Consider the following 26,540-nt stretch of genomic DNA (forward strand, 5'->3'; position numbering starts at 1 on the left):
CAGTCATTTACGTTACTATACTGCCTCCATGTGGCTGTGTGTTGGTACTGCCAGAGAAAAGGTTGCTGTAGCAGATCACGTCTCCTCTAGATAATCAGCACAGTACTAGGAACTTACTCAGTTTAATGTGACAGTGTTTCATGATCATTATGTGTCAAGCCTCCATCATCATTCAGGTTATTTAAGCTTATGCATCATTCTAAAAATAAACAATGAATGTAGGATTGATAATTATGAGGGAGTAGTTTAAAATTCAATTGTCTAATAGTATCTAAAACTAAATCAATGATAAAATATGACATAGAATCCTCAGTTAAACCAAAGAGCACCAAACAGTTAGAGATACAGATAGATAGATAGATAGATAGATAGATAGACAGATAGATAGATAGATAGATAGATAGATAGATAGATAGATAGATAGATAGATAGATAGATAGATAGACAGATAGATAGACAGATAGATAGATAGATAGATAGACAGATAGATAGATAGATAGATAGATAGATAGACAGATAGATAGACAGATAGATAGATAGATAGATAGACAGATAGATAGATAGATAGATAGATAGATAGACAGATAGATAGATAGATAGATAGATAGATAGATAGATAGATAGACAGATAGATAGATAGATAGATAGACAGATAGATAGATAGATAGATAGATAGATAGACAGATAGATAGATAGATAGATAGATAGATAGATACTTTATTGATCCCGAGGGAAATTCAAAGCATCCAGTAGCAGGTTACAAAGACATGACATGAAACATTTGTTACAAATTAAACCACAAAACCGACCCCCCCCCCCCCCCCCCTCCCATACATATATATTGACCTGAAAAAAAGATTTGAAGAACACCCCTAGAAGAATCAAACTGTGTGCAATTAAAAATAGACTTATACAAGAAATGTGCATAACCCGTGCAGGGATAAAAAAATATGTGACATTTAAACAAGAATCTATAAACAGTTGAGGAAAAAAATCTGTAATTAGACCTGAATATAAAAAATAAAAAAGTGTTGACCTTCTGAAGTTGTGTTGTTTATATATGTACAGCAATGTTTAAAAAAGCAGATAGTGCAGAGTTATAGAAACAGACATTAAATACCAGGCAGTGCAGACATTAAATTAAAGGTGCTATTTAAGTAATTGAGGTAATCATTAAAGAGTCCAACTAGAGGCTGACTCTTGGGACAGCTGTACAGATGGGAAATGGAAAAAGGAAGATTTAGTAGATTTAGTAGATTTAGATGTGCACAATACATAATAAGTCTTATTTACTTTTTGAATAAAACATAAAAACAGCAGCTTATTTAAGTAGTTTTACAAAACACCATGGCTTGTTCCAGTTGTTAGCAGAGAAGTTGTTCAATCTTGGATGTTTCCATAAAGCCAGCAAAGCGTTAACACTTTCTATACCTGGAACAGCCCAACACCTACGTCAGAATGTTGTTAGTTGACTTCAGCTCTGCATTCAACTCCATCCAGCCCAGCAAACTGGTCAGCAAACTGCAAACACTGCAGCTAGGAACCTCCCTCTGTCTGTGGATCCAGGACTTCCTAACCAACAGACCTCAACATGTCAGGCTGGGAGACAACATCTCCTCCACCATCATCCTCAACACCGGTGTACCCCAGGGCTGCGTCCTCAGTCCTATCCTACTCCCCGTACACCCACAACTGCACACCCACCTACAACTCCAACATTTATTTACTCAGTCACTGCACTTTAACTTTAACTGTCTATTTATTATTCATTCATTGCACTAATGCACTGTTTATTTACTCATCCAGTCACAGCAAAATAATAACTGTATATACTCTGTCACTGCACTATAACTTCACTTATTTGCACTATATCTCCATATTTATATTTGTTTAATTAATCAGTCACTGCACAATAATAACTGTATATACTCTGTCTCTATATTTATATTTTTTTAATTAATCAGTCACTGCAAAATAATAACTGTATATATTCTTTCAGTCACCACAACTGTCTATTTATTTATTATTATTATCATTAATTCACTGAACAGCAACTGCTCTGGCCACTTTTTGCATACTTCTCTCTCATATCACCACAAATATATGTTTGTTGTTGTTTTTGTAAACGCTGCTGTTTAGGATTGCTGCTAACGAAGTTTCGTTGTGTCTTTGTAAACAATGATAATACAAAAAAAAAAAAGAAAGAAAGAAGAAATAAAGATTCTACATAGCTCGGGTGTATTCGGGTATTTCCGGAAATAGTGGGCGTGTTCGGCTGCGTTGCGTCTCAACCGGCGGTACAATCGGATGATCCCGGGCGGGCGGAGCCAAAGAGGAGGAAACTGTAGCGTTGAATGACTGCTCTCAAGAAAACCGGCGACGAGCCTCCATACCCGGCAGATTAATCGCACCATCTTTACCGCTTTTCCACGCATTGATATCCTTCCAAAAAGCGAGCAAAAGCAAAGATACCACTGAACTCATTCAACCTAAATCTCGTCCACATTAAAACCTTCACTCAGCGACACCTGCATGCTGCGGCTTCTGGAAATATCTGCGAAGGGCTCGGGAGATTAGCGTTGCAGATAACCGACTGCAGGGATGGAGACGCAGATACATGTGCCCGTGGGGTCGCCGGTGATTAGGAAAATTCCCATTTTCGTGGACGAGCACAACGTGGCGGAGGGGGCGATGACGCTCATCCAAGAACTGAGACCGGCGTGGGACAAGAGTCACGTCAAGACGAAGGTAACGTTAGCCTGCCGAGCTAGCAGCGCTGGAGGAAGCTAGGCTAGGCTAAGACTGGCAGCTCTTGCAGCATCACCAAGCCAAAGCAGGGGAGGAGGGCCGAGGGGTGGAAAAAAAACAATAATAAGCTTGTTTAATTCCATTTAGCAAACAAGTCAGCATTTGATACAGTCTCCTCTTATTTTGAGACTTATGTGTGTCGCAATTTTAATCATAAAAAACTATGAAAAGGTTAACTAAACTAACAGCTGTCAGTGTTGACTAAACCTAAAAATCGAGATTTTTAAAACTATTTTATTCAGTCTAGTGCTTTATATCAAATCTTAACATTACTGTATTGTCTTTTTTTTTATCTTACTACAATTTTAAATATTTTATTTTAATATCTTGTTGCTTTTACGTGTCATATTTTATTTTATTTTATTTTTATACATATTTTATTTTTTTATTCTTATTGGTGTGCATTAGTCTCTCAATGATTTTATAAACAGCTTTTTGTCAATAACTTTTCTGCACTCTTGTTAAGCACTTTTTGAACTGCAATTTAATTTGTCTGAAAGGTGCTGTACAAATAAAGTTTTGGTTGATAAACTGAGCTTAACGAGAAAGTAAGTAACCACAGAGGCCACTTGAAAAATATTGAAGTCGGCTCTTTGTGTTTGAAGTTAAGACTAATTATAATTATTGCATGAGAGCCAAGTCATGGGAGTGTCATCCTCCCTGGTTGAGACCTGGTTTGGATAGGAAATAATAAGCATTGAATAACAACTTTCTCAAGACTGCAGACATCTTTATAAAGTTTGGTTTATAGCCTCTTCCCTGAACTTCAGCCTTGCTTCTTTATGGCGTCTCCTTTCTCTCTGATCACATGTTTTAGTCAACTGTTAATAGGTAATGAAGAAACATTAAATATTAAGCAAGGCTCAATGGCATGACAGTTTGCAGCATTCATATAATGAAAGTCAACAGGAGGGAACAATTCAAAGGCCAACAAAGAGGTAAAATAACAAATTCTTAGTTGTAGAAGAAGCTGAAGTTCACAACCTTTTTTATGAAATCTAACAGAGACACGGTGTCAAGATATACTACTCGCGACTTTAAAGTTTCAGGAGCACAGAAGGGTCTACAAGGAAGTTAAATGATTAAATACAGAACTGATATCCTCAGAGTCAACAAGTCAAGAGTTAACGGCTCATCTGTTGCTTCCTTGTTTGGAGGGGGGACCCAGCAGAATGAGTCCTGCTGAAATCTGTCGTAGAGCGCTTTGTCTGGGAGTCAGAGAGCTCAGTGACAGTCTCATCCCACTCTGCCCGCCCCCCCCCCCCCCTCCCCCACTCACACCAACGCTGTGCCATGACATAGTGACGCCCATAATGCATCAGATGGTATGATGTCAAACGTGTATCTGTTGCATAAAATGTCTCACTACTGAAGATAGATACACTTTTATAGAAGAAGATAAGAAAACCCTTTATTCATCCCGAAAGGGAGAAATTTTAAGAGTTACAGCAGCAAAGAGCAAGGTTAGACGATGAAGAGAACAAAGTGCACAGGTTAATAATTGACGAGCAGAAACAGATCCGCAGTCGTTACAAACGTAGTCTGAACATTCACAGATGTATAGAAAACACAATCATGCACACATTGTTATATGGCACATAAATATCAGAGGATATGAGAGATGGAGCAGATATTTTATATGATAATATTGTACGATTGGTTGAAGTGAATTGTGTCCAGCTTGTGTGTGTGTGTGTGTATTTTGTGATACACTGGGAGCAGGCTTGGTTAAACAGTCAGGCTGCAGCAGGAAAGAAGGACCTTTCAACACCCTCAACATACAAAATTGCAAAACGTTATTATTACTCCCTGCTTACCTGTTTTGTCTTTGTCTATGCTGTGCATTGTATCGTCGTGTCTCCTTTACACACCGTGAGGACTTAGCCTGTTGCTGAAGGAGCTGCCCAGTGCTGTTACAGTGCAGTGCCATGCATGGGTTGGGAAACGTTCTCCATCAGAGATGATAGCTTTGCCTTCAGCCTCCATATCTCCCACCACCTCCACAGGGTCGAGAGGGCAGCCCAGAACAGAGCTGGCCTTCTTCACCAGCTTGTGCAGTCTGTTCCTGTCTACAGCTGTGATGCTGACGACTCTGTGCAGGATGGCTGAGGCCACCGCAGAGTCATATAAAGTCCTCAGGAGTGGCCGGTGCACTCCAAATAAGTTTTGAAATATTTCTAATAATTTAACATATCAAACCTTGTTAGGGATAGAATAAAAAAAGTCCAAACTTATTTCCTTCTTTCTATTTGAAGACGAGGTAGAAACATTTGTATGGACATTAAATGTTAATGTCATTTTGCTGTAAGCGATGTGATGGTATCAAATAGAGAGTCTGATGCTCTTTTTCTTTCCAGTAAATTAATATCGGCAAAAATTGTAGATGAAGTCTTTGTACTTTAACCTTTCTCTACACAATCACTCGCAATCCAGTTTAGAGACGCTGCTCGTCAGGAAGGGAAAGGCATAATTAATTCCTTGTTAAAGGATCAAGTGACTGATGAGTCATGGCCAGGTCAAAGTCGTGGAGGTGGCTCTGATAGGGGACACAATAACACAAGTTGCATCTTTAACTCTCAAATGGCATGTTTGCTAATCTCCCTGGATCAGATACCCCACCTTGAAACCAGATGTAAACTAGCTGTAAGTCTAACTCGGGCCCAACAGTTGTGTTGTGCTGCGCATGGTTGCTGTCAACTCAATCAAACTCAACTAAACCACGATAGAGTTGACCTTGAGCTAAAAAGCCATAGGAGTGTTTCTGTGATCGACCCCAAAACAGGGTTCTTAGTCCACCTGAGAATGTTCTCTCATAAGGAGTGGGATAGTTGCACAACTAGCAGTTTAATCATGTGGCAGGTCTGAGCATAATACAGAGAAAGGAAAGTGTGAGATTACTGTGAAGAGCGTGTTCAGGGGACTTGGGGTTGAGTTTTCTTGAGCAGCGGGACCATTGTTTTCATGGCAACAGGAAGCGCTGAATGTGGTGAAGAGCAGCAGGGCAGCACTGTTGACAGAAACATCTGATTAGCCTCGCCACCTGGACAGGAAGACCTTCACGGGAAATACACGCTGTCCATGTGCACCCTGAGTTCATGAAAACAGCAATGTGTGCCAACAGCAACAGAGCAACAGTCTCCACTTACAGCATTCCCATGCTGAAGATGAAGGCGGCCCAATAAAGGTCGATGGTGTGAGTCATCAGTGGAGAAGACCACATGTAGACTTGATTTTTAGCCTCATCATTCTCTGCATACAGTAGAGGATCAACGGCATGACGAGCTGCATCCTACGCGTCTATCGATCCAGTCTCTAATGTACCACAAAGCAAAATGTAATGGAGTCAAAGATGGATGATAGAAAGGAGTGCAGTGTGAGCGTTGACAGTGTGAGGCACGGCATAGCAACTCAGTTCTGTTAGCTTCTCAGACACTCTGCTCTGGTGATGATGACAGTCAGTGTGGTGGGCTAAACCACTTTTTAACTGGGGGGGTGGTACAGTCTTGACGTGTCACGCAGGGCAGTCATCATTTGATCTCAAATACGTTTTTTTTTTTTTTGCCAGTGTAATCCAAAATCATACTTGAAATTGAAACTTGTTTATTTACCGAGCACTACAAACACTTGCTGTCAATCGCTCCTTTTTGTCAGAGCAATAGAGCCTAAAAATGTATCCTACAATTTCCTTTTCACACCAGATTTGCGTCCCAATCGATTTGAAGCTACTACTGTTACCTGTTGTTTTACAGGTGTTGAAGAGTTGCTGATTCCAACAAAGTTTAGTGCAACTTTTCAAATGTAGTTTTCTCACAGATTGAACCCTTTTCAGAGGACTGAAAATCCTTTTTTGGAAACAAAGTTATTAGCACTTGCACATGCTAGCATCTTGCATTGGTATGAACAACAGAAGCTTAGGGTAGTGTCTAGTTTGTCTAAACTCCATTTAAATATTTTAACTACATACTCATACTGATTAAAATGATGTATCGCCCAGCTTTAGAAGAAAGTATTAAAACGGGAGTCTAACAGATAAAACCTGACAGCGGACCCACAGATCTACTAAAGACAGTGTCCCAAAGACAGTCCACCTCAGAGGGCTTGCAGTCAGGCCACACATTGTAGACTCATTCATGGGAGAAAACAAAAAAATCAAACGTCAGGCAGTATATAGCTGAATGTTTACCTCTGTCTGGGTCCAAGCTTATCGCTGTCTGTCGATGTATTGATCGCCGGTGTTAGCGGTGTATTGTGTGGCGGGTAGAATGGATCAGTCATGTGGTAGCAAAGGCGTGTATGCTTGCATATATACGGCCATAACAGGGATGCCTGCATGCCCATCTTTGTGGTCAGCCACGTGTGGAATGTTAGATATGTAAGAGTGAGCGTCTGGACTGGGGGAGATGCAGGCAGTGTGTATGTTGTTATTGTGTTCATTTGAGTGGGACGGACTCGCCCCTGGTTTCCAATGGAGTGACGTGAGATTTAGGGCCTGGCTCCAGACATAGACGGCTTTTTGCTTACTCGTCATTTCAGATGAAGCGTTTGACTTAAATCCTTGATTGACTGATGCAACACCAACAACACCCTGCAGGCCTAATGCAAGACTCGTTTACTTGTTTTGACATGCATGTATGAATCTCATCTTGTTTATTAATTTGTTTGTATTCAGTAATTTCTCTTGGTTCCCATCATCCATTTAAGACCTGTTTGTTAAAAGAGTTCAAATGAATTCCACTGGCCGTGCTGGTTCAAATAACTATTAAGATCTTTGTGGCTGGGATGTTTTGTATTTTTTATTTTCACAGGAAGCCGACACAGAAAAGCTAATAATAAGGGAAATATATGATGTTTTCCCTTTTCCTGTCAGCACACTTGTAAGCAGCATTTTGGACTTTTGAATCTTGCGTGACTTATTGGCCAAATCTTAACTTTTAAATCAGGAATGTGTTACTTAGTTGAGAAGGGAGGTCTGTTAAATTTGGTTTGTGTGCTAGTTGAAAGACATATCCTGATCTGTGATAACCCCCACATTCTTTACATTGGTAACACCAACTATGGTAGTTGGTAGTTGGCGCTGGTCTTTATGTCCTTAAGGTGTGTTTCGAGTTTAGTTAACTAAGTGGACTCATCTGGCTTAATTTATAAGTATTACTGAGTATCATCTGCATAAAATATATGGAGGGTTTCTTCAAATATTACAAAGATAAAGGTCTGTGACTAGCCTTTTATTTTTTATTTTTTATTATTTTTTTTTTTATTACAAGGGATTCATTGTTAATGTTGAAATTGAGATCAATAATGACATTATAGAGGCATCCACAAAGATGATGCTGCTAGATGCATATAGGGGAAACACTAGTCTCTCTTTTGGCATTTCAGAGCTGCAGAAATGTGCTTTAAAATATATATATTCCATATGCTATGAACTTCCTTGAGATCTCTCATGTTTAAGATTGCCTTGGAACATATAAGGATGGTTGCTACACATGCTGAGGCTGGTGATATTTGGTCACATGATTTCTTCTCTTCTTTCAGCTCTTTACTGATGGAACCACCAACAAGCTAGTGGGCTGCTACGTGGAGGACAGTCCAGAGGATGTGGTCCTTGTCCGAGTATACGGAAACAAGACGGAGCTATTCGTGGACAGAGACAATGAGCTCAAAAGCTTTCAGGTAGTGTAAAAGCTAATGAATCTGTTGCGTGTCCCAGACCAATTGCCCCAGTAAATCAATTAGTGCCTAGAGTACGTTCCTGTCTCATTCTAATGAGTTGTTTATCTTTTTTTTTTTTTTTACTCTCCTGCAGGTGCTACATGCTAATGGTTGCGCTCCTCACCTCTACTGCACCTTTCAGAACGGCATCTGCTACGAGTTTGTGCAGGGTGACGCTCTTGGGACGCAGGATGTCAGGGATCCTTCTTTACTCAGGTCAGCACCTGGTAGTGTGATGGACGTACTCAGGATTTTATTTACTTAGCTCAGAGGTAATTGTGTTATCAAAAGTGTGTCAAGTTCCTGGTTTAGAAACCTCCTTGATACAGATACACGAGGTATTAAACAAGGAAAAAACACACGTCAAAGATGTATGAGCATGAGTCACAAGCAAGAGCATGAGTCACATGTAAATGATAGCTGGTGGACGGATTTAGTCGTGAAACTATTCTTTATTTTCTGAACTAAATACACAAACTTTACTCAAAGAAAAAAATGGGTCCGTGGAACACTGTTTGGAGCTAAAAAGCTACCAGGAGAGTTACTGTTTCACTGTTGCGGGCCCACCGCCATCACTTCTTGTGTAGCATTTTATCTTCAGTGTTACAGGGATCACATTTTCCTCTGAGGACAGTTTGCGTATAGAGTTATGAACATATACCACAGAATCTGTACTCTTCTCCATCTTTCACATGTCTCTACCAAAACTCCATAGAGCACCTTTAACGTTAAAAACAAACAAACCCTGTAGCAGAGCTGTGTGTCTTTGACTGTTGTGTTTCTGATTTCAAATCATTGTTGAAATGTCATTTTTATCAGTAACTGTTTGAGTATGTGTCTCCTTTCAGAATGATAGCCGGAGAGATGGCTCGTATCCATGCCATCCATGCCCACAACGGCTGCATCCCCAAACCCAACCTCTGGATTAAGATGAGAAAATACTTCTCTCTTGTGCCCACAGAGTTCACAGACCAAGCAACCAACCTCAGGTGAGATCAGGTTTCTCTTATGTTTGAGTAATTCTTCATAGGTGAAACTGCTCCAGGTTCCCCTCGTCATTACATACGTACTAAGGCTTCGTTCTCATGACCCTTTCATCTCTTAAAGGGAAGGGGGGGGTGGGGGCAGTTTCCTGAAGTTCAGGCTGAGGCTGTTTCAGTTTGCTTCTTGGCAGCGGCCCTGTGGAGCCGACAAAGGTGGACCATTTCATAACCTTGCAAGCTGCTCGGTCGCAGCTAACGTCTTTGTTCTGATGGCTATTAGATTAAATCCAGCATGTGGCTTTATATAACTGTAACAATTATAGCCGGCTGGATTAGGGAGTCTGAGGCATGCAGTAGGCCAGCAGATGTTTGCTCGGCTCAGGTCACTTTACTCTCTTCCTTGGTTACACAGACAGCTAAAGTGTTCTGCACCTGGACGCCAGACGCTTGTCTCTCTGTGGTCCGAGGCGGACTTTACATATGCCCTCATGTTAATGAGCATTTTCAAATGAGTTGTCTGACAAAGATTCATGTGAGGCAGTAGTTGTAGGAGAGGCTGTGGATGTGTGAGTGTGTGTGTCTTACACAGCGTGCTTCTGAGATTTCTCTCTTCTTGTGATGTCATCCTAGCTGTGGATTAGTTCCCATAAGCCCATTACGGTTAGCACCGGGGTCTCTGTTCAGTCAACCAGTCTGCTTGGATCAGACACTAGCTGGTGGACTTAACCCTCTCTCTACTAGCCGATGATAACACCTTTTCACCCACAAACATTGATGATCTGAAGTGCTCAGTGCGTTGTCATGTGACTGCCGCTGAACACAGGTTTGATGATGACCGCAGATGCAGAAAGATCAAGAAAGGAAGGTATAAAGTAAACACAAAGCAAATGTGGATAATCAGCTCCCAAAAGGAGACAAAGCTGTATAGCCATAGTGACTCTGGAAGGCTTTCAAACACCAGGAGTTTCCACTGAGACCTTGTTTTCTTTAACACTCCTCCCAGGAGCCCGTGCTGAGCAGGTGTGGCTTTTGTGCATGTTTGTCTCAGCTGTTTTCATTTCAGAATATGATCCAACAGTTCGATGACCTTAAAACAACAACAAAAATATGTATTAAAAAAAAAAACAGACATTTTCTCAGGAGGCTAATTTTTGAATTATTGAAGATCAATATTTTCCTGGTGCACCTGAGGTGGTAGGATCCTCAAATTGTAACAGCTTAAATATTAATCAGTGTTGCCAGATCTCGCGTGAGAAACAAGCAACCAGCTCTATGGAAACAAGCCCAAAACAAGCGACCTGTCTCCTCAAATAAATAAAATGAAGCCAAACAGGTGACCTAACCTACACATAGTTTAGAGCAAAGCAAGCCCAAACAAGCAACTGCACTTAAGAAAACAAGCCCAAAAACCCGCAACCCGCAACTCGCAACTGTCGATGTTTGCAAGCGACTTTACAGGAAAAACAAGCCCAAAGTCGCTTATAACAAGCGGACCTGGCAACACTGATATTAATCTGTGTGCCAGATGTGAGATGTACAGATAGATCTGAATACTGCTTTTGGGTGTTCTACGTGTCACAAAATGTGAATATTCAGTGTTTGCACATAGCTATGTCGATATCGATACTTATATCACACAGCCATATTTCCGTCACTTCCCTTTACCATGCTTGTGGAGCCAGTTTTCCAGTCAATCAACACCATTGTCTAGCCACATGTGTATGACCTCGCTGACTTTTCTCCCATCTCTCTCTTTTACTGTCTCCGTTCTTGCAGGATCCAGCAGGAGTGTCCCAGCAAAGCAGTGCTGGAGCAGGAGATAGTGTGGATGAAGGAGCACCTCTCCACACTGGGCTCCCCCGTGGTGCTCTGCCACAATGACCTGCTGTGCAAGAACATCATCCACAACAGCAAAGAGGGTAGGTAGCTTAGCCACAATCGAGCGCCACACTTCTTTCCTTTTTTTTTTTCATCCTCTGCCAAAGCCAGAATTACCAGTCCCCAATCTCTCAGCAGCTTAATTGACCCCCAGTAAATCCAATAATAAAAGTAATGCAGATAATAACAAAAAGGAGAGCATTTGGAGACTTTCGAGGGTCACATACAGGAGGCAGTTGTGGGGTCACTTGTACAGCCAAGCTAGCGTTAATGTGACGTCTACGGAAAAGTAACCAAAGTGTCTTCAGCTGCGTCTCCTTGTAGGGAGTATTAATTCTTCTTTTTTTTTAGTTATTGTGTATGTTAATTCCTGTTGCATTCCCTAGAGTTCAAGCTGTCTCATGAGGTCTTAGTACCCACAATTCAGGTTGTGGTTTGCTATCACGATGCATGTTAGGCAGCGACAGTTTTTGTAAATGTGGGGTGTGGTGGGAGGGATACTGGGCTTTTGTACTTTTTGGAACTATTGCCATCATCAAGACAGAACAGCTGTTTTAAAAAAAAAAAAAACCAGTACAGCATCATGACTTTGTATTGAATGCGTCCTCTTGTTGTCTCTCAGGTCACGTTCGCTTCATAGACTATGAATACTCAAGCTACAACTACCAGGCCTTTGACATCGGCAACCACTTCAATGAATTTGCAGGTTTGTTATAAGCCACGCTGTAGTGAATCACGAGTTAAAGTTATATCCATAAAGTTTCCCTTATTTTATTACCATGGGCTCATGTGTGTGATCAGGAATGGCAGAGCTGGACTATGGGCTGTACCCGAGTCGGGAGATGCAGATGGACTGGCTCAAAGTGTATCTGCAGGCATACAAGCTCTTCACCAAGAAAACAGAGGAGGTCAGCGAGCGAGAGCTGGAGACGCTCTTCGTACAGGTCAACAAGTTTGCTCTGGTGAGGAGGAATATGATGACACACACACATGACAAGCACTATCTTTTACACACTTGCTTTACTCAGTGACTCACATTACTTCATTTGATACCTCGCTTGTCTCTTTCAAGGCCTCTCACTTCTTTTGGGGCTTCTGGGCGCTCATACAGGCCGAATACTCCACCATAGACTTCGACTTCCTCGGGTAAGTGGCTGCGTCCAAGTGTCAAAGATTTGAAGCCGTGTGTGGTGACCCCCCGAGTGTAGGATGTTACGCAAGTGAAAGGCCACTCTGTGTGTCTGAAAATAATCCAACAGGGGGGTTATGCAAGAGTGAAACCAAAAACCCCAAAAAGCCAACATGACTCTTGTTTTCCTTTGTGATCCATACCACTCAACTGGGATGGCCCTGAGGCTCCAACATTTCAGTATACACATGAAAAGTCTAGATGGAACAACACTTCTTATTTAGGATTTGACAGAACCAAAGTCCCATGTAGCTTTTAAGCCTATAAAACAGAGGAGACAGCAGGGGGCTTCTATTTAACATGTGGTATCAATTATTTTAGGGTTTATCTTTCACATAAATCATCTTTAGGTAAAAAATGGATAAAAAAAAAAACAGCCTTTAGCTGAAATATATTGTTGATATTTCTGTCCTGAAGAAGAGTGGAGAATTCAAAATCCAGATTTCCTCCTTTCTTGCCACCTCCATCGTTTTGCTCCTCTGCCTTGCAGGTACGCCGTGCTACGTTTCAAGAACTACTTCAAGATCAAACCTGCAGTGATGGCCCTGCAGATCCCAGAATGAAAAGAAGACGTAGGAAGGCAGAATCCGGAGAAAAAGTGAGGGGAGGGTGCATCAGCTTTCATGCTGGAACTTCCTGTACACTCTCTCAATCTTTCCAGCCCAGCTGTCGACGGACCGGTACCCGCTCTACCTGGCCTCCTTTTCTGCGACGAGCGCGATTACTCTTTTATTCCTCCCAACTTAGCTCCAGGTCTGTCACAACTCTTCGCTCAAGACACTTTTCTGAGTTCTGTCTGTCTGTACAGTATGTGTGAGTGAGTGAGTGAGTGTGTGCGTGCTTTTGCTGTTTGTACTGTCCACCCATCCTTAGAAACCTGACTTCCTACTTTCACACAGACATGTCCCACAGCACCCTCAACAAAAAAATTAGACTTTTTAAAAGATACACACAGATAGCCTTTCCTCTTATTAGTTTGACTGTCTCCATGACTCAATGCAACGGCCTCTTTGTAGTAGGAAACTAACTATAGACGCCTTGCACGTCATATTCCTGAGATTTTTCAGGTTGGTAAAACCATTCCTCCTTCCGTCTGCAGATCTTGAAACATTTAAATTCCAACCCTCCTCCTTTCCTCTGCATCTCTGGTGCTAAGTGCTTCTAGCTGTGGTATCTATGCACTGCCCTCTCCAGACACCAGCTGCGTACTTTGGGGCAGTCCTGTGTGTCCCTCTCTCTCCCTGATTCTTTTTTTCTCTTGTTCCAGTAAAAACGTTTGTCAGTTTCTATTTTAGTTACTCAAAATAAACTGCTGCTAATTTTAGAAATAAAAAAAAAGTGAGTGTTTGCTTGTGTACCTCTCTCCTAAAGGAAGGACTGAGTGTGCGAGACAGAAACCTGTTCAAGCTTTTCACGGGCTGGCTTCAGGTTAGGTCACTATTGTGTTCTAGCAATGGATGATAGAGAGAAGCTAAATGTGCATTTATTTATTGATGTGAAGACCTTCTGGATTATTTAGTATCTCAGGTGAAACGGCTCCATGGTTCTGCTTGCAGTGATACTAAAGGAGGAGGGGAGGTGGTGCGGGTTTAAATGAGAGCACCTGTATCACTCTGTGTGCTTTTCTCTCCTCAACCCATTTTTCCACATTCTTGACTTTTATGGTAACGGAGCGTCGCTCTGTTAAACTTTCCATTAAGACTTCCCGGACCTCTTGGAAAATTACAGCCTCCGTCACCCTCACTACCAACCCCTCCTCATACACCAATATCCCCTCCTCTACTCTTTATGGCCTAATCTGTTTGCTCCCTCCTCACGTTATCATCTTTGATCTCCAGCCCCCAGTTTGGTTTCATATCTGGCCTTTCAACAGGTTGAAACTGCAGCACCTGCTTCAAAGGCGGTGTTGAGTTCAGAGGCTGCTCTCACCGCCACACGATGTGCCAGTCAGTTCCTGCTCACGTCTCACATTTTGAAGTACGTTCTGTTACATAATCGAATACTGCACGATTTATATCTGTGATTCAATCGAGGCTGATTTTCCATTCATTTCATTTATTTGTTACATCTTGGTCACACGTTTGACTCGTGTGGTCTTGTTTGTCCTCTCATATCTCAGTTAATTTGATGAAATGGCATTGAAGGATGTTTTCCTTCAGCCGTTTTAACTGAACACTGCAAACAATAAAATGGTTTTATTTGACTGTTTGAATCCTGCAGACATCTTGGCGCTAACCGGTCCGTTAGAAAGATCTTAATGGCTTCTGTTATAATGAACCTGAGCTCTTTATTTGACTTCTTTAAAGTCATGAATAAATCAGAGCTTCAGATGATATCTTCAGAAACTACTTTTGTCCGCCGGTCTCCAGAGCAGGAACACGTTTCCCTCTCTTTCCCCCAAACACTCTTCAGGATATTTAATCTCTACTAGGAACAGCAGGGGGACACACTGAGCGCTGACCTTTGTCCCACACTCCCCCGTCTCATGTATCTTACGGGCTCAATAATTTACAAAGTGAGCTGCCGCTGCCCCTCACACCATCACCACAGACTCTAATTTATGTTAATGGTTTCCAGTCCGGACATTTAAGCTGGGAAGTAGCCCAGGTGCTGTCAGGTGAATCACGTCCATCTAAGAATGTGTCAGAAGCTCTTATCCTAATGAGTGATGATCAGAAGCTTGTTAATGTGAACTCTTAAATGCTTGTGGCATTGTGAGGGTTTAGAGTTACTCAGTAAAAGAGTCGTTTTATGATGGCACGTAATTGTCTGTTAAACAAATGATCCACATCGGTGTGTGCAATTTCGATTTGAGAGTATTCTTCCACTTAGATTTCCAAAGAGAAAATTGTTGAGCTTGAACGCACAATCCTAATTAAACCACAAGTGGACTAGACACGGGTGGGGACTGAGGAAGAAAAGACTTTGGAAACATATTGTTTAGGGTTTTTTTTTTTTGGATTATATCTTTGGCCCAACCGATATGAGACAAAATCAGATACCGATATATCGGCCGATATCTTTCTTCGATCTGTGTTCGCTCCGTAGAGATAGATTCAGATATAATCCACATTTATTGCGTTGACTCCTCAAATGCATATTAACGACTTATGGAATAGACCTGCTTGTTTAAAACAATGATACTCAAATGAAATGCTATTAGACTGGTGAATAAAATCTAGTAATATCGGCGCATATCTGAGATAGAATTAGCCGATATCGGCCGACATAATCAGCTGGCCAATTCATGGGTGAACGTAGCCTTGGTGATGTCTCCCATATGTCTGGTGGACTGCAGTTTAAAAGCTCTTTAGTCTGGCTGTATATTGTTTCTTTTTTAATAGAGGGTGCATGCACTTATCCTGGTTGATGAGTCGCCACGGTAACGACTTGTCCATCACAGGTAGACTCACCGTCCTCTGTCATCTATTTTGCTCTGAATGGCAAATTTAGAAAGTTAGGACCATTAACTTAAGAAAAAGTCTATTTAGGTAAATTAACAAAAAAGGAAGTAAAATGTTTTGTTGTTTTAGCTTTTTCCAACAAGTGGAGTCGCCCCCTGCTGGTCAATGAGCAGAATGCACGCTTCGGTAACTTGTACTTTGGCTTCACTTTTGGAGTCAAAAAGAGCTACGTCCACTTCTTCTCAACAGGCTGACCGAGGCTCTCAATACCTAAACAATGTGTTCACCAAGTCTTGACTTAAACTATTAGTTATTCTAAATGATGTTTTTTCTTCTTCTACATCAGCAATAAAAGTAGCGTTTTTGTTTTAATGCTCACGTTAAATATTTGGATAAAACTTCAGAGATTTCTAAAGTAACAAAAGTGATCTATATGCCCTGAAAGTGTATCGCAGGAGGAAGGATCTTAAGGTTGAAAATGAGACCAATGGCAGATCCTTCTTCTTACAAGTCTTAAAAGATATTTATTTTGCTCACCCAAAAGTTAGCGAATGGTAGCTAAAGTGTTTGCACTGTTGACTGCACTGACAATTAAGCTTAGGCATCGTCTCTGAGGGGAGGGATCTAGAAAATATTCAAGTTCAAAAAGCTAGAAGAAAAGTTAGATTAATCTCAGTCGAATGTCAAAGTGTTTGACATAAATAGATGAAGTAGTTCTCTTGACGTTTCATACGGTGAAAAGAAGACGAGCAAACCGAACCAGTTTAACGACCAATATTTACAAATCTGTTTCGCCCTCTTGTATCCCCGACAGGATGCCCCGAATCTGTCCAACTCTACTAAAGTAAAAGTTTAAAGTCTTTTTTTAACACATGGGTTTATTTATTGACGGGACCTTACATTCATGTTTCCATTTCACAACAGTCTGTGTTCTTCTAATCGACCCACGGCGGTTAGCTTCAGACGGTTTTGCATTGCAGTTCATTTGAGATTAACTGTGTTTGTGTGTGAATGTACTAACTGACTTTTAAGAAACACTGTACAGGTAACTGTTGTTGTTTTTTTTTTTTGTTCTTTGTACGCTGATATTTACTTTTTTGTAAATGCTTGAGCGCTTTGTAAATGTACTTATCCACTGCTGAAGGAGAGGCTGCGTCGCTGTGTGCGCGGCCGGGAGAGACGGAGGATGTAAATACTGTAAGAAAAAAACTGTGAAAAGCTTACTGTACAGTGATCCTTCACACCTCCGGAAGATAAAAAAAAAAAAAAAAAAAGAAGACTTATATAACAGTTGTCAGTAAATATTTCCATTAAAATGTATAAAATAAGAAACGTGTGTCTGTGTTTTATACGTCTAGATTCAGTTAATGACTTTGAACAGTTATAAAAACATCGTGCTTGAAGCTAAACGCTGAAGTGAACATGCACTGTGCTCACAATGACTAAACTAACATACTGCAAGGATGATACATTAATATTCACAGTGTTGGTTTAGCATCTCATCGATTAAAACAAACAGCTTATGCTGACAGTATTGTCACTTTGCAGGTATGAAGTATAAATGTGTCCTTCCATTGTCTTCTGCAAACCTGGGTCTGGATCGCTGTGGCAGAAGGCTAAGCGAGTGCTCATAAGAACTTTTAAAGGACGCATTTTGACCGGGAAGATTTATAACCCATCACTCAGCTTTAGGAGTCGGTTTAACTGCTGCCGTCTGGAGCAGCTGACGTCAGTAGATCCCAAACTTTTTCTGAAATGAAGAGTCATTTTTCTCCTAAAATTTAAAATATAAGTATAAATGTGTGTTAATGGTAAATGGACTTCAGCTTGTTTAGCGCTTTTCTAGTCTTCTGACTACTCAAAGTGCTTTTCACACCAGAGCTCACACCTACACGTTCACACCGTGATGGCAGAGGCTTCTATGTAAAGTGACCATACTTAACTCCATTCATACACATTTATAAACCGCACACAAAGCAGCGGGAGCAACTCGGGGTTAAGTGTGTTGCCCGTGGACACATTGGACATTTTGCAGCTACAGATTTGGTGGGAGATGGGTTAAATATCGTCATTCCGTGCTGGTGTGAGCTGTAAAGGGACTTTGCTGTGTGACTTTATCACTACAGTAATGTGTGGGGAGTCTCTGTCAGTCTGGAGAGAGTTTGATTAAACATCATCATTTAACAGCTGATAACTTAATACTTCTCAGATTAGACACATCCAAATGAATTGATCTTAATATATATATATATATATTTTTTTAAGTGATTTAGTGCAAACCTTTAATAAAATAATGTTAAATGTTACAAGATAGACAGTGTAAAGTCTTTAGTTTAACTGTAATAGGAACAGATTTTGATCACATTTCTCAGAGTTAATAATTGAATGGTAAAATATTGAATTTGAATGTTTGAGGTGTTGAATTTGTAATCAGTTTGTAAAAGAGTTTGAAAACTGTTATTTTTGAGATATTAAAACATTATAAATCTACAGGTGAACATTTAAGACAAAAGACGGCGTCTGCGTTTTTTGAATAATTCCAGAAATAAGTGTGTTAGGATCTAGTAATGTACAGACAAGTGTTCATTTAAACTTGCACAGTATGAATCCTTTTTTTTTTTTTTTTTTAGTTTGAAGAGGATTTATCTTCAGATTTTATGTGTGAATTGTTTTTATGTAGATAAAAGATGTATTTTTTAGGCCATTTTTGCCTTAATTGGACAGGACAGCTACGAGAGAGCGGGGATATCATGCAGCAAAGGGCCGATGTCAGATTCAGACCCACTGCCTCTATGACGAGGACATTTTTGACATAACCACTAGTCTGTACGGCGCCCCATGGAATCTTGTTTTTTTGTTAGAGCAGCTTTTGACTCACCTCTCAATCAAAATGTCAAAGCCGTTTGCTTTTCAGCCCCTGCCGGTTAGAAGTCAAAGTCTCTTTCAACACCTGTCGTCTTGTGTGAGAGCGAGTGTGAAGGGGAAATGTGAGAGTTGTGTAAAAGTGCTTTGAGTGGTAAAGCTATATGTAAGTACAGTCTATTCACCATTTGACTGTTTCTGCAGCTTATTCAATCACACAGTATAATACTGAACATTGTTGTATGTGGCATGGTGAAGCACTAAGTGAAGACTGCAAACCTTTTGAGTGTGTGTCCATATTTATACATTGTTTAAAGCCGGTTTCCACCAAGAGGTTCGGTTCAGTTCTGTTCGTTACAGTTCACATTTTTTGGCGTTTCCACCGTCTAAAGTTGGGAAGTGTACCAAAATTACTAATCCCTACGTCCTACTTTTTTGGTGCCCTTCTGTTGTACCGATCCGACCGTAAAGGTTGGAGCTAGAAACACTGCAGTCCGTTGATTGGTCGAATGAATCTTCACTTCCCGTGTGACAGCGGTGATGAACACAAAAAGCACTATGTTTAAAAGCTCTGCAGATTTAGAGAGAGTCATTTCAAGGCTGTTTCTGTTATTCTCCTCGGAGATGCAGACCGTCCTATGAATCACTGATCTTTGTTTACTGACACATTCTTTTATTTGTTGAATTTATTGTTTGCACTGCTGTATGTAGTCCATGTAACTGATCTGAACCAAACCTGACCGCTAGGAGGAAACGGGGATTAATTGTTTTCTTTTGTTTTATTTCTTCAGACTAAAAATGTAAATTTTTTCGAAACTGTTCTCTTGGAAAAGGGAACTTTGACATTTTGAATCACTTGATGTTTTTCATTGTTATTAATTATAATTCTCCTGAGATTTTAATATTCAAGAAATAAAAACAGAACACTGAAGAGGACAATGTTGTGCATGAGCGGGAAAGAGCTGAGGTGATGTGTCACCACCAAGGACCAAATTATTAAAAACAAAATCAAACACGATTAACACAACCAATTTATTTTCTCTCAAGGAAAAAAAAAAACAACATCAACACAAAACTCTTGAAACATAAAGAAACATACACCTTTAAATTACACAAGCTCTTATAAACAAAATAAAGTCTCTCTCTATATTTACATCAGCAGGGGTAACGACAGGTGACTCCACAGCACGTCTCTGTTAAAATAAGATGAACACATTCCTCTGATATCGATCTCTCTCTCTGTGCACATCATCCAGCATTATTAAGTCACACAGTCCTGAACATGATTGTACATGATGAGCCCCGAACCCTGAAGACCAAAGTGTGGCGTTTTCTGACATTATGATTTGTAAACCGAGCTTCAGGTGGATTGACCCCAAAGTGTACAATTAAGTTTTCTACAGTATGGTCATTAAGTGATGAGAGCAAAGACACCAAATTCAGACATGAGCCAAGAAGAAGTGTTAGCCACAGAACGCTACAGCATGTTGGACATTCATGTCTGTTTATTTCTGGCTCTAGTTGAACAGTGTAGGGAGTTTCAGATGAACGCAGTCTACAGAACTTAAATGAAACGAGGTTAAGCAGGAGCTAGCCGGTTCTCAGCACCTTCACTCCCAAGATTTTTTTTAAATATTGTAAAACTTTTAATAAACATCCTAATTTAAGGCCCAGTCTCTTTTCCTAGCCTGGTGTTGCTGCACGCTTTGACACATGAATGCAGATCTCCATTAGAGGCCTCTGTGCATTAAGTGATGATTAGTTTGTAGATTTAAAATATATCAACTAGATGTCTCTCTCTCTCTCTCTCTCTCTCTCTCTCTCTCTCTCTCTCTCTCTCTCCACACGGTGCAGCATGTTGGTATGGACAGGCTGTCTTACAACGTCAAAGAAAATCAGTGATTTGTAGAATCTGTTTACTGTTATGTTAACTTTGTACACAGTTTAATATCCTTTCTGGTTTAAATTGACAAATTTGTAGTCTTGCCCAGTGGACAAGTGTTGTTTTAAAATAATTAAAGGCGGTCCATTATTCACGCTTGTCCTGTCATTAAATAGACTTAAGTTAATAAACGCCTGGGCTTTTATTAGAAGTTTTACGGTATTTGGTGTAAGTCTACTAATTTTCTAATCAAGCTACATAAACCTGCAGTTGGCATTACAATGAAAGTATAATTTAAGTTGAAACTTTTAACAATCTGATCTTAAAACATTTAATTGAAGTGCTTTTTTTAAAATAAAGGTCTGTCCTGCCTTTAGTGAAGAGTCTATATTTGTGTTTTTGCATCACCTGTGTTTAAATGACATGAAAGAATGACCTTGGATTAACTTCCTCACAAACACTCTTACAGTCATGAGTTTGGTGTCTTTGTTGTCATGAGGTTGATCAGTGGTTCATTAACACAGATCTTTAAGAAGTTGTTTCCCTGTCCACAGCTCAAAGCCAGGGATTGAACATGAATCCATCGATGTGTCCGCTCTGAGAGGGAGAGGGAGGATACTATCAGAAACATACAGCTACTGCCCTCGTGTGTGAGCGGGATTTAAGGATAGATTTGCCTTTCTGTTGCTGGTCTGCAGATGGAACATTATTTAATGTGAGGTCAATCGATATGTCACTGCAAAAACTGAAAATGAATTTTACTTCCGCTGTCAGTCGTCAAATCTGAAAACTAAATTCCAGAGTTGCTTCAGAGAAGTCGTAGAACGAGGTCTGATGCACAAAGAAGAACAAAGAGTACGACATGTCCTAAAAAAAAAAAAAAGTTGTGAACATTATTTTTAAAGATTGCAGAAACGTATGTAGAAAATAACTTGAAGAAATTATCGCCTACAGTGCTGTGGGAGGCTGCATCTCGAAAAAAAATCAGCCAATGAGATGGAGAAAAAAAAGAAAGGGGAGGGGGGCGCTCAGCACAACAATCAATCAACAATCATTTAAAGAAACAAACACAGAGGTATAAAAAAAAAAAAAAAAGGCAAGGCCTGGGTCCACCCATCGTGCCCTCGAGAGGGAACCGATGGACACACAAATACAGCATTTACAGCACAGCTCAACCAAAACAGTGAGACGTGGAGAGACGGGAGAGATGAGGGGGTGGTTTGTTTGTTAGCTACTGCATCGTTTCAGGGTAGTAACTTCTTAAACAACGTGATGAAAATCATTAATCAATGAGACGTTCCTCAGCTATAAGGATCACTTCATCAGTGATGACAAACAGATCTGTTACAAACACAAACATGTGACTTGGAGTTAAAACTTTGTCAATGAACGCAGAGTGAAATCACCTTCTGTGATGAACTCTCTTTTATCATGGAGACAAATTCAGAGATTTACTTTTTCACTTTAGACTGCGCTATTCTCCTGGAGGCTGGGGGGGTTTCCCTCTACACGCACGCACGCACGCACGCACGCACGCACGCACGCACGCACGCACGCACGCACACAATCTATATAATAATATAACAGAAAATAATCCTGTTGCATTCATCGCTTTGCATCATGGGAAGTGTAGGATCCGGTGTTTTTGAGGCATAAATAACAAGGAACTAAAAGCTGAAAAATGTCCCCCTTTCTAAAAGTTCGGGAATACTTCTGTTCCTAATATTTTCAAGGTGGAAAATTGAATTGATGTGGCAGGCTGACAATCTGAACCATGTGTTAGGTAGGTGAGAACTAAAATGGTGAGTCCATGTTATCAACAGCATGATGATGAGAAACTAAAGGTTGTAGGTCTGCATTTTTTATTCTTTACCAGCATTCACCAGCAGGGGGCAGCACTGCTTTACTGATAACATAAAGCTCCATCACATGCCAGTTACTGAAACAGGTGAAAATCCCCGTGAGGAATTGAATTTGTGAAAGTCAGCGTGGAAAGAAACAAAGCAGCTGATGACAAATCAATGAAAGGAAATTAGTACGGAAACAGCTTGCCTTTGTGTGTGTGTGTGTGCGTGTGTGTGTGTATGTGTGTGTGTGTGTGTGTGTGTGTGTGTGTGTGTGTGTGTGTGTGTGTGTGTGTGTTTTAATGAAAACAATCTACAAGGGTAAGTTTTTTATACCACGTCTTCATTTTTGATTTACCGAGGGGATAGCTCAATCCCTCTGTGTCTCCTCTGTTCTTTTTCTTCTTCTCTGACAGTCAGCCAATCAAAAGCAACCTTCCTCCTGAGCTACACTCTCCCTTTCACTTCACTCCCCCCCCTCCCCTCCCCTCCCCTCCCCTCCCCCCCTTTTCAGTCTGTCAGGAGCACCAGTTCCCCTTCACTCCTCTCTCCTCCATCACTTTCCTCTCCTTCGCTGTACAGCGGCCGCTCCCTCTCTCTGTCCCTCTCCCGCTCTCTGGGTAGGGAGGTGGGCATGGCCTGGCCCTCCGCTCGACGTGGCGCCGCGGGCACCTGTGGCAGGTAGTGCTCCAACAACGCAGGGTGAAAAGGCATGGCCACGGAGACTGAGCCGGCGGTGACCGGGTACTGACCGTCGCTGTGGGAATAGTGGATCTGCTGTGGTTCTGTTTGACTGAAACGACAAGAGGGGACATGTGGACGCTTATAGCAACACTTTGGTTTACCTGCATTTCACAAAATCTGAGGTTTGACTATAAAATGTCGGTTCAATACACTTTCATCAAAGTCTCAACAAGTGTTCATGAATATGTTCACGATTTTTAGTAGCGTGTTCAGACTTCTTTTGAGTGGTATGGCCCAACTGAGGCACTGACTTGTGCAGGGCTGGCCCGATCAATTAAGTTCCCTTTCTAACTCCACCAATCATATCTACTTCATCCCAAAGATAATGGCAACATACTGTCATGTAGATAACATATTCTAATCACATGCAAACTCTTGTACACTGTCAACATTGCAGAAATACATCGATTGGTAAAGTCTTGGTCCTGAAACTTTGCCAGTTAGTTCAGGCAGAATAGAATAGAATAGAATAGAATAGAATAGAATAGAATAAAATAGAATAGTATAGAATAGAATAGAATAGAATAGAATTACTTTATTGATCCCAAACTGGGAATTTGTGGCGTTACAGCAGCAGGTTATCCAAACACACAATATGAGCAAAAAACACAATGTAGGCAAATCCAAACACAATATAATATTAAATACAAAGTAAATAAGAACTAAAAATATCAAAACTAAGAATGGGAATATATACAACCAGGATTTAACTAAGCATTACTATTATTAATAGTCTTAAGTCCCGCTTCTGAGAGGGCAACATGCCAATTACAGTTTAGGAATATTTAAGATGGCACCTAGGGCGGCCAAAAATATTTCAAGGGGGTGCCACTGGACACATCCCTACTGCCAGTCATAAAAATCACAACAGTTAACGTGTATATTTAACAAAACGGGAGAGAGGAGGGGAAGAGCAATAAAGAGGAAGGAGCTATTCATCGCACGGATTAAAGCCAAGGGGGTTCTTTTTTATATTTCCATTTGGCTTTAATGAAGAGACTAGAAACAAAGAAACTGACAATATTTGACACGAAGGAAAAAAACAATGAAACTGAAAAACTTTTCAAACAGTTCCAATCTCTCAGCTCAAGTAGGTGAAGGAGTTTAGAGGAACGATGGTGGCGGAGGCTATTCATTATCAAGGACAAACAAAAGCTCAGTAGTGCACTTTTGTTTTTTGTTTTCAAGAATGAAAAAGGAATGCTGCTGGTGCTGTTTGTCTCTACCTGTGTGTGTAGGTGGCTCTCTGCTCCTGCCGCCTGCTCTTCATCATGGCCTTGTACTCGCCGACCCTCAGCCTCCGCCCCTCCACGATGCAGGTCCGCTTGGGCCGGGGTTTGTACTTGTAGTCCGGGTAGCGCTCCAGATGCTGCCTGCTCAGCCTCGCCTGCTCTTCATAGTAAGGCTGCTTCTCTTGGTTGGACATGGACTTCCACCTGGAGCCTAAAGATGAAGGCACATTTTACAAAAAGAACCAGGAAGGCTTTCAAACAAAAAGTCAGGCTTGAAATAGAACCATCAGTGTGAAAACAGGCACGGACATGGATCCTAATGATACTAGTTTTATAGTGTACTGAACAGCCAATAGTAGGACACTAAAGCAGTTATAAGTTTAACCAAAATCTAAATAAATCAACATAAATGGTTCATATGACTCTGCAGAATTTGCATGCATGTCTGTGTGTATCAGTTAAAAAGGGATAGCTCACAACAACAACCTTGCCACAATAGAAAGGAATGTAAATGTTTATTTCAAGGAAAGGGATTCAGGCCAGTGTGTGTGTCTGTGTGTGTGTGTGTCTGCATGTTTCTGTGTGTGTGTGTGTGTGTGTGTGTGTGTGTGTGTGTGTGTGTGTGTGTGTGTGTGTGTGTGTGTGTGTGTGTGTGTGTGTGTGTGTGTGTGTGTGTCTGTGTGTGTGTGTCTGCATGTTTCTGTCTGGTGGGGAGAAGCAGGTGGCTGTCTGTGCCCTCACATGTGCCAGGGCAGCGTCTCAGAATAGAGCCACCGACTCACCCAGGATCTTGCTGATAGAGGAGTTGTGCATGTCAGGGAAGGCCTGCAGGATCCTCCTGCGCTCGTCCTTGGCCCACACCATGAAGGCATTCATCGGCCTCTTGATGTGGCCCGAGGAGGGAGGGGGCCGGGCCTCGGCATAGCTGCCTGCGACCGAGACGGGCAGGGCACCTAGAGGAAAGAGGGGTTTAGTGAGACGACCACATCAGACTGCTTGGTTTGGAACACGTTGCTCATTCACCCTTAATTATATCTCTTTTTAATCTTGTCATTAAAGGGTAAATAAACACCAGAGTTTCAGCTAAATAGCATCTAACCTGGAATTACAAAAAAAACAATTTGAGTTCAGAGCCGTATCACTTTGAACTGTTAACACAAGGAGTGCTGAGACCACCGATGCAGAGGACATGAAGGGGCAGACCAGGATGGAGGACTTTTCTGAATTGTCTACAAATCCCACTGGAGGATTTGAATGTTATAGCTTTCACGTTTTTAAACTAATTGCCCTGTTTTTGTACTTTACAATCACCATCTTTTAAAGCAATATTAAATGTCTTCCCCCTGGCTGGGCTCATGATAAACTCTGGGTCCTAGATGAACCCTTTGGAATAGCAAAGGGTTTTTGGTAGAACCTGTGTCTTCTTTTTTTTTTTTTTACAGCCCTATAAAGGCTGAGCGCTTTGTGATAGAACCCACCATGAAGTGTTCTGATGGAACCATTTCACCAGAAAAGGAAAACCTTTTTTGGAGGGTTTTAGAAGGATCCTTTCAAAAGTGGTTTTAGATTTAACCCTTTATTTTGGGACCAAGGAAGAACTCTTTGAAGAGACAGTTTCAAGAGAAACCAAAAAAAGGGTTCTTCTGTGGGGATAAGCTAAAGAACCCCACATGGATCTTATTACACCATTATGGTCACCAGTGCGGTCATGGCTTAGAAACTTTTTTCAATGCAAATTGAGGTTTCCACATTTCTACACTGGATTAATTTAAATATATCATGGGTATTGTCACACAAATATGCACATAAATTTCATTTTCATTGAACATAGGGGCTATATCCTTCTCCTCTTTTTTTGTTTGTTTTTGTCTGTTTGTTTTCTATTTTATTTTATTTATTTTATTTATTTTATTTATTTATTTATTTATTTATTTATTTATTTATTTATTTATTTATTTATTTATTTATTTATTTTTATTTTATTTTATTTTATTTTATTTTA

At 40.8% G+C, this 26,540-nt stretch overlaps 2 protein-coding genes and 1 long non-coding RNA gene across 9 annotated transcripts in view; 1 reads left to right on the forward strand and 2 right to left on the reverse strand.

The window, feature by feature from the left end:
• The first annotated feature begins 2,317 nt into the window (after positions 1 to 2,317).
• Positions 2,318 to 17,306, forward strand: etnk2 (ethanolamine kinase 2). The gene is made up of 9 exons (XM_020647352.3): positions 2,318 to 2,748; positions 8,344 to 8,481; positions 8,615 to 8,736; positions 9,369 to 9,509; positions 11,280 to 11,422; positions 12,004 to 12,087; positions 12,183 to 12,343; positions 12,454 to 12,527; positions 13,061 to 17,306. Exons 1-9 carry the CDS (start codon positions 2,602 to 2,604, stop codon positions 13,131 to 13,133), a joined length of 1,083 nt encoding a protein of 360 aa, XP_020503008.1. The 5' UTR covers positions 2,318 to 2,601; the 3' UTR covers positions 13,134 to 17,306.
• LOC136179278 (uncharacterized) lies at positions 3,145 to 7,532 on the reverse strand. The gene is made up of 3 exons (XR_010666452.1): positions 6,992 to 7,532; positions 5,955 to 6,120; positions 3,145 to 5,815 (listed from the first exon to the last, which is right to left on the reverse strand). It is a non-coding gene; the product is annotated as an uncharacterized lncRNA (long non-coding RNA).
• Positions 17,307 to 23,042: 5,736 nt separating the features above from the next.
• LOC109994164 (SRY-box transcription factor 13) overlaps positions 23,043 to 26,540 on the reverse strand; it is a 44,671-nt gene continuing 41,173 nt past the window's right edge. For all 7 annotated transcript variants that reach the window (XM_065955359.1, XM_065955358.1, XM_065955360.1 and 4 more), the window contains 3 exons: positions 25,321 to 25,491; positions 24,533 to 24,749; positions 23,043 to 23,355 (listed from right to left, as the gene is read on the reverse strand). In XM_065955359.1, the coding sequence (XP_065811431.1) occupies positions 23,073 to 23,355; positions 24,533 to 24,749; positions 25,321 to 25,491 (671 nt within the window). In that variant the 3' untranslated portion in view covers positions 23,043 to 23,072. The remainder of the gene's footprint in view (positions 23,356 to 24,532; positions 24,750 to 25,320; positions 25,492 to 26,540) is intronic.

Source organism: Labrus bergylta, chromosome 5, assembly GCF_963930695.1.
Source record: "Labrus bergylta chromosome 5, fLabBer1.1, whole genome shotgun sequence".
NCBI classification, from domain to species: Eukaryota; Metazoa; Chordata; class Actinopteri; order Labriformes; family Labridae; genus Labrus; species Labrus bergylta.